The sequence below is a fragment of the Diadema antillarum genome, unplaced genomic scaffold (assembly GCF_040938485.1).
Source record: "Diadema antillarum isolate AM-2024a unplaced genomic scaffold, OU_Dant_1.0 seq00001704_RagTag, whole genome shotgun sequence".
NCBI classification, from domain to species: domain Eukaryota; kingdom Metazoa; phylum Echinodermata; class Echinoidea; order Diadematoida; family Diadematidae; genus Diadema; species Diadema antillarum.
This window is the reverse complement of record NW_027272394.1, coordinates 363,561-377,944: the sequence shown is the minus strand read 5'-3', so window position 1 is coordinate 377,944 and position 14,384 is coordinate 363,561. Positions and strand designations below refer to the sequence as shown.

Below are 14,384 nucleotides of genomic sequence, written 5' to 3'. Positions count from 1 at the left end.
TTTCCAATGGGTGTGGGACACAACATTAGTTGAAGCACCAATATTTGATTGGTGCTGCCATTATATTCAGAATCCATCATGATTCAAAAGTGTCAGCAGACTGCTTCTTTCACTTCACCGTTTTTGATCAAGACAACTACATTTCATTGGGATTTCACTGAGTTGTTCAATATTTCAATGTGATTGCACAGATTTGAGTTGCTCATGTTTAATATTTTACAAAGACTGCAGAGATTAGAGATAGCCTGGTGAAAACTTTAGGAAGTACAGTTATAAAAATAAAACTGAAACTTTTTCTTCTTTTTCTTCTTAGGAGATCCCATGAGGGGAGAAAGAAGCTACTATGACCATTCACATTTGACTGAGGGATTTAGCTCAAAATTACCTTCAGTAGCATACTGTACATGAGCATCACGAACATCCACAGATTTCGTTTTTAAACTGGAGAAACAAGATCTGAGACAAAAAGACAGACATGGAACAAAAAAATATATTGCCTTTGAGGCCTTTCAGTAGAGACATTATTCAAATGACTTTAGTGAAATGCAAGGACACTCGACAGAGGTTTGATTTTCTCACAAGGTGCCCAATGACAACATCACAGCTGACTAATGTATGCGAGACACTTATCCATAGGTTTGCTTGTGATGTCCGCATTCATGGTGAATCTTTGACCCGGAACCATTTTGAAGTGCAAACTCCGCAACAGCTTGGCCAGAATCACACGGGACTGGATCTAAGGGGATTAGAAGAGGTAGTCAATCACTTAACTCCACAGACCTCTCAACCTCAATCAATGATGATTTAGCTCAAAAAATAGGGGAAAAAAAGCAGCTCCCATTAGACACAGAACCTCAACACAACTAAGATACTGATTACAGGCAATAAATCCTCGTGAGCATTAAGCAACCAGGGCAAGCAGAAATCATAGCCTTTGAATGACCGTAGGAACAAAAAATATTGTAAAACCACACTTTTTTTGTCCAGTTTTGAGTTATCACGTTAACAAATAAATTTTAGGATTTGACCTTGATCTTTGACCTTTGACCTCTGTCCAATTTCACTCAAACGCTAATCAAGTAATTGTCCCATCATACATCATCCTCGGACACAGTTTGGTGAAATTTGCTTGATCCAGTCTTGAGTTATTGCGCAAACAGACATAATTTCATGATTTGACCTTGACCTTTGACCTTGGCCTCTAGCCGATTTCACACAAAATCTACTAAAGTAATTGCCCTATCATACTTTATACCTGGATCAAGTTTGGTAAAATTCCAGTCAACATTACTCAAGTTATCGCGTAAACGAATGCGCACGGACGTATGTACGGACGCACGTACAGACGTACGGACATACGTACAAACGGACGGACAACCCGAAAACATAATGCCTCCAGCACCAGTTCATGGCAAAGGCATAAAAAAAGACAAAGAAAAGAATGAAAATGGTCATACCAAGGCAAAGTGTTGACCGATGCATGACCGATGACCCAGCGAGAAGGGAAAGTAGGCATACAGGGACTTCATTCGTCTGTTGGTAAAACGTATGATAAAAGATGGATCAGGATGAAGTCTAGTAGACTGAGGAGCTACAAATATTTAGTTTGACACTTAACAACCAGGGATGCCAACCTTGTAAAAAAGAAAAAAAATAGAATTGCAGCATTATGAAGGTTGAAAACAGATTTTTCTTTTTGTTTGTTTAATGGGGGGGGGGGGGGATAGGTGGAACAGTATTTTTACCTAATCATTTGCATATGCATAATTTAGCATGAATGATAATTTTTTGAAAAATCAACTTCGAACAGTTTTTTAGATTACATCACAAGCAATGTTTGTGCTAATTTTCGTTGAGATCGCGCAGTCGACGGCAGAGATCAACGGGCTTCTATCATCTACCAAAATAGCCTGGCCTAGTTAGGGTTAAGGTTCTTGACCCTGGTTATCAGGAGTTTGACTGAATGTGCATAATCAACTTGACTATCATGCACTATCATGCTTTCATATAAAAACAAAGAAAACATGAAATATCTACCAAAGTGATAAATACCTTTCTATCTAGAGCAAAAAGAAAAAAAAAAGACTCACTGATCCTCCTCGTCGCGCCGGAAGCGCTCCGGACGAAATTCTTCAGGGTTGTCAAAGTAGCAATCCATCATACCCATGGCCAGGGTGCTAGCCTGTAATGGGAACATACACTTGTAATCTTATTCAGTTCTCAACGGAATCATGTATGTATGAGAGAAGACAGGCATACACCTTCAAAAATACAGAAAAAGTAGACATTTTCAAGTGATGAACACTTCTCACTCTCTTGCAAGTAGTGCAAATTACTAACATGTGTGTTTGAGAAAAACTACTTTTGCTTATAATGCCATTATGTTTCGATAACAATTTCATTCAGTATTTACCAGAACATGAGTTCCTTTGGGCAGATGATACTGTTCGTATTGGACATCAAAACCCAATACACGGGCTGTCCCTTGAACTGGTGGATACAGCCTCATTGTTTCTTTCAGAACCTGCAAACATTGATTAGAATTGGGGGGGGGGGAGAGAGAATAGAAAGGTGACAGAAGTATTTTGTATGTGCTACTGAAATGCGGAAATGTTATACTATTTCATAGTTCCACAGTGAAACAAGAAGTGCTGCTGCTGTTACTTCTAAGTACTACTAAACTTTTACATCATCAACAACTACTTGTAATGATGATTAATTGGATTTCAATTCATATCAGTAGCAGTGGTCACATTACGCGAAACTATATGTAGTTTGCTTACTGATAATTTCCAAAAGTTTAAGCACACAGTCACACTAGACAAAACTATGGATAGTTTGTCATATAAAACTACTTGTAGTTTCGAGCTCTGACGAAAAAAAAAACAAATGCAAACATGAACAGTGTAGAAATTAATCAAGAATGTACAGTGTGTGTAAACAACATGAATGGATTTATTATGGCATAACAAACTTCTCGAAGTTTCAGCCGTGGCCAGTCACACTGTACACAACTATGCGTAGTTTTGCGAGAAGTGAGAAACTTCCAAAGTCCATGTAGGAAGTTTGGCAGGGAGTTTTGCTGTTAACTTCTCAATAAGTTTGAGGTCACATAGCCAAAACTATGCAAGCAAAATACTGTGCAGTAAAACTACACCACATAGTTTCATGTAGTGTGCCCATGCCAATTGATAGTTGACCTTGACTTGGCCTAGGAGTAAGACTTGGAGTAAGGGCGCGTTTACACCGAGCACGGTACGAGCAACAGTCTGGGTCTTTGCTATGGTGCATCTACAGGAATCATGTCTGGTTCTGTTAAAAAAGAACCAATAATCCGGCACAAATCACAAAAAAAGTTATTCTCATGTTGAAACCAAGAGAACAAGATCAACAGTAGAAGATTAATTTTGTAACAAGATTATCAGCGGTCCAGGGATTTCACCTTGCCAACACCACAGTGAAGTTTGGAATCAGACAACTGAGCTCATGCATGGTGTATGATTACAGTGTAAACCACCATCTACAGTACCTGCACAGCACTTGTGTAATTCAAACGGATATTGACATACATACCAAGGCCCACTCACCAGCATAAGGTATTCGAGCTTCATGATATCCTCATAAGAGACAAAGGTTTTGTCCCCCAACTTCTCATTTAACTCCTGTTTTACTCTGTGGAAAAGAAAGAAGAAAAAACAAATAGAGGAAAACAGAATATCTTGGTGAGTAATCACTCTTTAATATTCACATAGCCTTACACTGGCTTTGGATTAAACTTCACTCTTTGAAGCTGTACACAGTGACCATCTGCATAAAGAGCTTAACACAATCTTATGAAAAATCTAATCTAGCACTTCCAAAACAATGAGAAAATGTTGTTTTGGTGCATCTCAGGATTGAGCATATCAGGGTCCTGCACTGTACCTCTTACTATATGGATTTGTCTTACTATAAATCTTTACTACTATCATCACTATGACCAATGAAACATTTTTTCTTACTCTATGGCTTTCATGAAATATAATGTAGACCACTAATCTGAAGTGCTAAAAGAAAGAAAGAAAAAAAAACACACACAAAGGCCAATACATTGTGGGGCAGTTTATATTCTCGATGCATAATGGCACATAAATGCCTAACATAATCATGCTTCAGAAAATGAGATATGAATAGAGATCATCACATGACATATATGAATATGCATCACACACCCAACAATAAAAATTGCCAGATATGGATTTTTAGTTAAAGTATGAAAGAGCAGACTTTAAGCTTTAAATGGTATGTATAAACTCAATTCACACGGACTCTCTTTCCTTATCTAAATACTGGAAAGAAAGCACACTCTGCAAAAGTATGTGCTGAGAAAAGAAGCTCTGAAGTACAATGTTATACACGAGGGGTCTATTCAAGCACTTAATCTTACCAAGCTGTGCTAGCTGAGCCATAAATGGGACAAAAAAAAACCCAGGATGTACAACACTGCAGCAGCAACAAAGGGCTCACAGATTAGGTTGAAGTTGCACATGCTCTATCAACACAATCTATACATCGCTCCTGTTGACTTTTAAAGCAGTAGCATACGCCTTTCAAAAGTTATCAGAGTTGAAAGTGAACAGTGTGTAAAAGTTTTTTTTTTGTTTTTTTTTTTTTTTGGAGAAATTGAAAGGGACCTCTACGAGATACCAAATCATACTATTCTACCAAAAAAAGTGTTCTAGAAAACCTGCTTAAAAACACAATTTCCCATTTGTGTTATGATCCTAAACTTTGGAATGATATAGTAGAAGGGTTGCTCTTCCAGAAAATATTTTTAAAAAAAAATCGAAGTTGATTAGATTGACCCTTTTCACCTTTCTTGAGTCCTCAGAATGTAAAATCAGGGCTCGTGGCTTAGCTGGTTTTGTGATGCATGGTCACACATACTACTTACATATGAAACTGATACACTTACACTTGAATACACTTACACTTGAATACACTTGAAACTGATACACTTACACTTGAATACACTTACACTTGAATACACTTACACTTGAATACACTTACATATGAAACTGATACAAATGTTCTGTTTCCCATATCTAGTGTAGTTTACATCCTGGGCATTGTTACAGCCAATAACTTCTCATTGTCATAAACCCACTCAAGAATGAGCTCAGAGCCCTCTTCATCTGAAATCATGACTCACCAAACAACTTTCAAAAGGCTTCTAAGCCTCTTTTAATGTACCTCTCCTTATCAAAGGTTACTTTTGACATACAATACTTGCAAAGCTACATGCCCTACAAATCTACAAGTTTTGAGCTGTACTGCCCAACCAAGCACCAACCAATATGAGACAACTTGAATTACAATAAATTTTTAGAAGAGACACAAGACCTTTCACTGTGCAGTAACAAGATAGAAAAAAAAGACACATGAAAAATGAAAATGATGTGAATCAATAGTGAGTCACTGAGTTGTCATTATGAAACATGCCTTCATGAAACTTGTGCATATCTTCGCCATTGAAAAAAAAAAAAAACGTCAACACTCACTTCTCATAGACATCTGGGTATCTGCACAACTGCTGGATGGTGAAAGATAGTAGATTGCTGGTTGTTTCTTGACCTTTGTGTAGCAATGCAAAGAATTACAGAGAATGGGGAAAAGGGGAGAATATTGACATCAAAAATATAATACATCCATAGGTGTAATAGACATACTGAGAAGCGATTTACAACGTAAACACACATTTAAATGGAAGCCCTCACTACAAAGACATGGTTATATTGGGGTGCGTTCGAGCGCTCTAAAGCGAACCAAAGCGTACCGTACAGAACTGTGCCAGTTTTGGAGTGTTCAAGCGCTCTCTGTGGAGAAAGCGTACCTCATGAGTTATTTTTAGAAAAGGTCATGCTTGTTTGTAGCAAGAATGTCAGTCCCCTGGCGCTTGAACTACTTACAGCTGTAAGAGAATGATGTCTTTGCATTGTGACGTACACTGTACGCACGTGATACGCTTATGCTTTATAATGAACTTTTGGTACGCTTTGGTACGCTTTTGGAGCACATCGGGAAGTGGTCCACTTTTGGCTCGGTAGAGTACGGTACGGTAAACTTTAGGAACGTTAGAGCACTCCTCTGGCACGGGTACGGTACGGTACAGTTTGCTTTAGGAGAGCGCTCGAACGCACCCTTAGTTTCACTGATGACGTAGACATTCCTTCTACAGCATATCCATATTAACCTACAGCCAGCGGAGGTTATGTTTTCTGTTATGTAGGTTTGTCTGTCTGTCTATTTGTGTACAAGATAACTCAAGAACAGATGATCAGATTTTGACTAAACATGCAGGGTGTGGTCATAATTATGTATTAAAGAAAGAAGCAAATTAAATGTTTGGGTCATGACTTCAAAGACCAAAGGTCACAGGGGTCCTAAAGGACGTCAAATAAGCTTTAAAAATCTCTCAATTATTCAGAAAGCGACTATCAGATTTTCACCAAACTTGAAGACTGTGCTCATAATGAAGTAAGAAAGAAAAATTTAAATTTATAGTCATGAGGTCAAAGTTCAAAGGTCACAGGGGGTCATAAAGTACATAAAATGAGCTTAATCTCCCAATAATGTTAGAGAGAGACAGTAGATCAGATTTTCATCAAACTTGCAGAATGTGTTCTTAATGAAGGGAAAAAAATAAAATTAAATTTGGGGTCAATTAGTCAAAGAGCAACAGTCATAAAGGATATAAAATAAACTTTTCTTCCAAAAACTCAACAATGGATAATCCAATTTTTACCAAATGTTTGATGTAAATGTTCCTATACCTCTTCTTTCGTGCTGAAGACACTGCCTACAAAATAGCGATATTTTTAATCATGGCGGCTTGGCAGAGGTCAACTAACTAATTTCTAGCATTTTAGAGACTGTACGTGTAGCTGCAGTCTCAGGAGACATAACAAAAAGTGCAAACATCTCGATAGTTCTTGGTAGTACACTGTAGTGTACCGCAGCAAGTAATCAATAACATCAGACAGACGAGACAACAAGTTGTAGGTTCACCTACAGAATTTGGATTTTTACTTTTTACAACCATGACAAAAAAAAAAAAAAAATAAATAAAAAAAATATATATATATATATATATATATATATATATATATTATATATACATATATATGAAGGAAAGCTTGGGCTACCTGCCACAAAGAAGGTGAAAAACTCATCAATCATTTCCTGTATGCCAAACTCCTGGCTGCTGAGGTTCTCGGAAGCATTCAGGATGTGAGTCAGGATGTCTTTGGGGACGTCTTCTCCCCTCCGACGGGCTGCCATCCTCTCAAGGATGATGTCTCGACCAATGTTTCGGATGAGATGAGTCGCCTTTCTCACTTCGCCTCGAAAGTCTGCCGCTTCCTTTGTGGGTAACATCTGAAAAAAAAAGATTGAGAGAGATGTGGAGAAGATACTATATTCAAGAAATCTATGATTTTTTTCACTTTATATTTAAAACTTCAACTTCTTTTCTCTTCATCTGCAATCTAAGTACAGTTGAACCTCTGGTATCCGGACAAGTCGGGACTGGGGGCTCATCCGCGGATCTGCCTCCCCCTCGACGTTTCGCGCTATAATTCTGTAACGCGAGAAGGCCTCGTCACGAGGCTTCTTGACTTTGTTTGTTCAAGTCTCACGCAACTTTTGAGACCAAATTTGCAATGTCCGTGCATACTTTTGCGAAGCCATGGCCCATTTTTGTAACGGAACGTCGCCCCAAAACGGAAACAATTTTGTGATTTTGTGTACATTTCCTACGGAAAACAGGGCTCTGTCATGAAAGTTATAAAAACCTGATTATTTTTACAATTAATCACTTCCATTGATTAATTTTATGCTAATTATGGTAGAAAAGTGGCCGGTGACAATTTCCAATGAAAAAACAAAGAAAAAAACAGTTGAAAACAAAGAAATATATAAGAAATTCTGAAAACAATAAAAAACCTGAGACTTGAAATGAGTTTTGGAAGTTTTTGTGATGTACAATTATTGAATATGCTAAAACAGATTTACAGATAAACAAGGAAAAGTAGAAATTACGCGGTGCGTAATATATGTCCCCGCCGGAAGTAGCATTTAGTAGCAAAATGTACAATATAGGTAAAAAGATGAAGGTGAAAGGTCAAAGAAGTCAAAGGTCAAAATTCTATGTAGAAGTTTTGAAGCCCTCACCTAGTGCCATCACATAAAGCAAACGGAATCGAAATCGGGTTAGAAATGGCGAAGGAGTAGCATTTTGTAGCCAATGTACAATATAGGTAAAAAAATCAAGGTCAAAGGTCAAAGAAGTCAAAGGTAAAAATTCTGTGTAGTAGTTTTGAAGCCGTCACCTAGTGCCATCACTTAAAGCAAACGGAATTGAAATCGGGTTACAAATGGCAAAGGAGTAGCATTTTGTAGCAAAATGTACAATATAGGTCAAAAATCACGGTCAAAGGTCAAAGAAGTCAAAGGTCAAAATTCTGTGTAGAAGTTTTGAAGCCCTCACCTAGTGCCATCACATAAAGCAAACGGAATCGAAATCGGGTTAGAAATGGCGAAGGAGTAGCATTTTGTAGGCAATGTACAATATAGGTCAAAAATCAAGGTCAAAGGTCAAAGAAGTCAAAGGTCAAAATTCTGTGTAGAAGTTTTGAAGCCCTCACCTAGTGCCATCACTTAAAGCAAACGGAATTGAAATCGGGTTACAAATGGCGAAGGAGTAGCATTTTGTAGCAAAATGTACAATATAGGTCAAAAATCAAGGTCAAAGGTCAAAGAAGTCAAAGGTCAAAATTCTGTGTAGAAGTTTTGAAGCCCTCACCTAGTGCCATCATATAAAGCAAACGGAATCAAAATCGGGTTAGAAATGGCGAAGGAGTAGCATTTTGAAGCAAAATGTACAATATAGGTCAAAGGTCAAGGTCAAAGGTCACAATTGAAATTCTGTATACAAATTTCAAAGCTCCCATGTAGTGCTATCATATAAAGCAAACAGAATCAAAATCGGGTTAGAAATTGCGAAGGAGTAGCATTTTGAACATTTTGATCACACACGGACGCACACACGGACGGACACACGGACACACGGACGGACACACGGACGGACACACACACGTACGGAGCCCGTTTCATAGTCCCCTGCTCGAACTCGTTCGGCGGGGACAAAAATCAATGCTCTCAATGCTTTTAATTAGGCTAAAATATGATCTTGAGCTTAATTTGCATAATCAATGAATTAAAATTAGAAATCGATTGTTTCAAAAAATCTTATGACACAATCTTGTAAATTATGACATGGGTCTCATCTCACACATGCAAAATTTCATCACGATCACACCACCGATAGCCGAGATCTTTTTTTTGGGGGGGGGGGGGGGGGGGGCGGAATAATTCCCACTGATCAGTTACTAGCCATCCCCTTTAAGATACTTCGCTTCTCAACTCAAATGGAGTGCATTTCTTCTCTGACTTTTTTTCCTCCTTCTTCTTCATCATTATCATCCAATTATTCTTCCCCCTCCTCTTTTGTCTTCTTCTTCCATAAAGTAGTAGTAATAGTATCATTTTATCACTCTAATCATTTTTACTGGTACTGCTGATGTAATCTTTTTTATCTCACAAATCTGCAGTAATTCATTTCTGCTCCGTTCCCCCCTACCCCCCACCACCTACGTAAGATCTTACCCAAAGCCAGGGTTTCCTAATGTTTGCCATCATTCCCTTCAGAACTAGGGCGGCAGCCTTTGGAAATGGGCAGTCAGGATCATTGATCACATCCAACTTCAGGGAGAAGCCAACCTGAGAATAGCAGTATGAAAACAGGAGAAGATAAAATGATGATGATGACAATATTGAAAACACTGATGTTTGTTTGTTTTTATTTCCCTCTTCAGATAGAAAATATACACAAGTTGCATATATATATTGCATATTCATACAGCATGATGAAAGACAACAGTATCGACAAGAAGAAAATAAATGAACAACACCTCATTTACATAAGACACATATCCTGCAATCATATACACAGGCCACAGGCATGATTATACTCAGTATGTGATAGCACACATTATCAAAAACTGTCCTTTAAATAATTTTTTGTAATATTCCCCATGTAAGTCTGACTCTGTCTGATTGGTTGACACCAAGAAATAAAGGAATATTCAGTGGATACCACTGCACAGTTCTGTAACAACATTAATAAAAATGACCTGCAGAACATAATTTTTCAATAGGATGATTGCTTGCTTTAACAGCTTTTCAAGGGAAGGGATTGGGAACACACAACTGTCTGTTACTTTTGAAAAAAAAAGATCAGAAAATGCCTCCAAAAACACCTTAAATTCAACTGAGCACTTCCTGACCTCTTTCAGTAAGATAAAAAACACATTTACACGAACACATCTACATATTGTGCAGAAAGCTTAATCTCATGTACAGTTAAATGCAGTCTTTGTGCTTTGTTTGTTTGTTTGTTTTTTGAAGTATTGCTAAGTTTTCGATCATTTTGGTATGCTTACCCTTGCTATGATGTCAAGAGTGACATTGTTGAACTTGTCTAACATGCACACTTCCTGCTGGCCATCAGCAACAGGAATAAGATTCTGAATGAAGCTGTCGGCGCTTGAGTTGAATTCATCAATCAGACCCATTAGGTACCTAGCAGCACAAGAACAGAGCAAGGACACAAATCTATGTACATGATCACACATACTGCAGATGCAGAAATATTCATGGCACATTAATTTTTGCAGATTTCACGCTTCCTTTGGATAGCACAACAGTTCATAAACCCACAAAATTATGTTTGTGAGTTTCTATATGCCTTTTTGAATGGGTTAAATTGTGCCTTTCCTCAGCTGACAAATGCTCACTATGTGCGCATGTATGCCTGTGTATCTTTCTGTTGAAGGGATCATGTGTCTGTATTCCACATTCAATATGTGTACTTATGTGATTCAAGCATGATGTGAATACATTGGTATGCATACTTATTAATTGTACATTCATTTTCAAGTATGGGAAGTGTCAAAACAATTTTTTTTAATTTTTTAATCTGTGTGTGTGTGTGTTTGTGTGCAATGGTAGAAAACATATGTTTAGTAAATCACCTAGCATGAAATTTAGGAACACACATTTGTTTTTGTGGCGCTCAGCGTGTAAATATTATTGAGCCTAAAATTAATGACATTTATGGTATAGCAACATAAACACTCATAAGTCTGTCATAAAGTCAATTTGGTCCTGAGTAAACTGCATGCTTGAGCCTACAACACATGACCTTCTTGTTATCACAGAAAACTGGACCTGAAGATGATGAAGCGACATTGAATAAAAGCATTTAACTCTCTATGCGCCATGGTGTAAACCCCCTGTGCGCCACATTATTCTGAGACTGCAAAGTAAACATAGTTGGGGAAAACATTTTGTTTTTCAAATCTATGTGTAAATTTTGAATAGATTTTTGTTACACTAGAATTGTCATGGGCACAGTTGTAGAGAAAGAGTAAAGCTAACCTTTGATGTACAAATTCCATGACAAATCTACCATTATTTCTCTATCAAATGACCAGGAGCTACACTATTGTCCAGGCATGACTTTTGCACACAAAACAGTAACAGAAACTTATAGAATCTAATCCCAAGTCCTATAGGTAACACCGCTTGATATTCAATCACCATATAATGCAAGCTACATGTGACAGGAATGGACAAGTAGTTTGCGAGTGATGCTTTCATTGCAGTGTGGCATTTGGAGATTTACCAGATGGTTTGGGCGGGTGTGCGTATGTGAGCAAAATGTGAACTTGGCACACCATCAACTCAAGTCGGTCGTGCAAACGTGGCACACACATGTTGTAAAGAGTTAAAGCAAAAGTAACTCCATTAATGAAAGCAAACCAACTTTTCACATGGAAGTTATATGTAGATGCAGGGTAAGCTCATAGCCACAATGACAAATCTTCAAACCTACAATGTACATGATTCATTGAATATACGGTTACCAAGACAGAATAAACAATACCAAGCTTACTAAAAAATAAAGGAAATCTGAGCAAACACCACAACCACATTTACAGCTGTACTTAAATAATAGTTTCAGTATCACTTCATTCATCAATAAGGGCTCCTCACATGTCTGTGTGGGTCACATTAGTTATACTTTTATAGCTCTCTGGTTTCCTTGTCTTTTATTTAAATCACCACTGATGTGATGCATCTTTTTCCTTTTCTCTTTTTTTTTTCATTTTACAGTTCTTTCTAGATTCTGTGTTTGTAGCGATATCAACACCATCAATCTCTTTTCAACATTCTTTAAGACAGCAGGAGCATATATTCTTCTGTATATAATTCCATATACTTTTTTTTCCTCCTCCAAGGGAAAAATAAAATATGTAAAACACACTTTAAGTCAAAGTAGAGAGAAAGAAAGTTAAATTTGGGGTGTCAAAAAGTTGCTAGCATTTAAATAGTCAAGACCTTTAAAGGCGCATAGTCCTGGTAGTGTAGAGGGTGCTGTTGATGATACTGCTGATCACCGTAAGCATTTGATACGAAGATTGCCAAAGTTGAACTGTTATCAAGAGTAAAGCGCGTAGGTGTTGCTAAGTAACAATGCCTTCGTTGTCTTCTCTGCGCATCACACAGTCTGTAGTAATGCCAGGGTGCGTGCATATGTGCTTCTTATTACAACATCTCAAAAGAAGTTTGCTAAAGCTGTCATCCCCCTCAGACGAATCATGAGCCGAACTGTGATTGGAGCACTGACTACAGTGAATCGGACTTCTTCAGACTTGGGGAAAAGGATCACAGTGTAAAGTGCTAAAGAGGAGTCGATAGTGAAGGTCTCTATAGGAAACTTGCGCCATGCGCCTGCGTACGCATTTGACTAAACCACCGGGATCATGTGCCTTTAAATCTTTGTCCAATATTGTGCATACTTTCCTCATCCCTTCCATTTCTTAAGGTACATACATGTAATATCTGTTAGACAAGGTTCTCATCAATCACTTGGGCCTGCAAATGGCATTGTACCAAACTGCCCATGTCTATTATTCCTTCGTCAGGTATCTCTTTTTTCTAACGGCAACATGCAACATGATCTTTTGAGTTTCAAAACTGATCTTCCTCGATGAATCACATGATAAAAATAATTAATGAGCAAATTTTGTAAGGAAGTCACGCCTACCACTAGTTCCTCAATCATGCCTCATTTGCTTGAAAGTTTTAGAAATATCCCCTACTATACATGCTCTAACAGAAAAAAGAAATAAATTGAACTCAAATATGACCCTTAATTGCACAGCAATCAAAATCTAAGCTGCTTCTCTTTCCCTCTCTCTCTCTCTCTCTCTCTCTCTCTCATCATGCATCTATCTATCTATCTATTAGGCATATTGTTAGATATGACTGGTGTCACTCGATTAATTATAAATGCCATATGGAACACTTATGTGGCAGAATTGATAGAACTCCATTAACCCTTCAGTGAAGATATCCATGATTATGACTTTTGTCCCAACTACACAAAAAGTTCAAGCTAAAATAACATTCTCAGAGGGACTCAAAATTCATTTTCCACAATATGGAATTTACTTGCAATTTATCAAAAGGCCCTTACATGAGAATTGGCTGGCTGATGCAATTTGCCAAGATAATAAATTGATTTAGAGTATTTTGACATATGAAGTGTAAAATAGCTTGGAATGAATGTACTGTAAAAGTGGAAATTTTCGCGTATTTCGCGCAACCAGAACCTAGCGCAAAAATAAAATCACGCGAATATTTTTGCTTGCCATATGTTCCAGTAGTTGGTCTTCATTCCACGGAATTAAAAACACGCGATACTCTTCTAACCCTGCCGAGCGCAAAAAAATTAGTCGCACGAAAATATCCACTTTTACAGAATATGAATTTCACCCCTGAAGTACCCTCCCCATACAGTAGTTGTGGTTAAGTACACTGTATAGAGTAACATTACGACCAAATATGTTCTAGGAAATCATATTTTCCAACAAAACTAACTGCATGCATTTTGCTCTAGCATGGGAAGATCAGTGGGTATCGTTGTTGCCCTATCTGTTGACTATCGATAATGGATTCAAAGAAATTACGCAGCAACTATGATCATGTATGCACTGAGATGGTAGTACTTCCAGTGATCAATCTTTCACCATTAAATACTTTGCATTTTGTTGTTACCCAACTGAAATCACATTAAATATTGTAGTGTTATTTCACACATCTGTTTTTATGCATGTTTAAGTTTTAGAGCAAAAATTGCCAGTTCCACAGTCGTTTTCCCTGTCAGTGTCAGTGACATTTGACTTACTGTCTGTGGAATGCAGGGTTGATTAGCTGCC

The 14,384-nt window shown here is 37.7% G+C and overlaps 1 protein-coding gene across 1 annotated transcript; it reads right to left on the bottom strand.

Moving 5' to 3' along the window:
- Positions 1-132: 132 nt before the first annotated feature.
- On the bottom strand, positions 133-14,362 carry LOC139711801 (cholesterol 24-hydroxylase-like). Its single transcript, XM_071623653.1, has 10 exons — positions 14,354-14,362; positions 10,542-10,680; positions 9,706-9,819; positions 7,185-7,416; positions 5,541-5,613; positions 3,588-3,672; positions 2,414-2,524; positions 2,091-2,182; positions 1,458-1,533; positions 133-736 (listed from the first exon to the last, which is right to left on the bottom strand). Exons 2-10 carry the CDS (start codon positions 10,671-10,673, stop codon positions 599-601), a joined length of 1,053 nt encoding a protein of 350 aa, XP_071479754.1. The 5' UTR covers positions 10,674-10,680; positions 14,354-14,362; the 3' UTR covers positions 133-598.
- Between the last annotated feature and the right edge of the window lie 22 nt (positions 14,363-14,384).

Coding starts and splice junctions, on each gene's coding strand:
- LOC139711801 (XM_071623653.1), bottom strand. CDS start 10,673: ATGGGTCTGATTGATGAATTCAACTCAAGCGCCGACAGCTTCATTCAG. Junction 2,183..2,413: donor CCAAAGGAACTCATGTTCTG/GTAAATACTGAA, acceptor TTCCCATTACAG/GCTAGCACCCTGGCCATGGG. Junction 737..1,457: donor TCGGTCAACACTTTGCCTTG/GTATGACCATTT, acceptor TAATCCCCTTAG/ATCCAGTCCCGTGTGATTCT.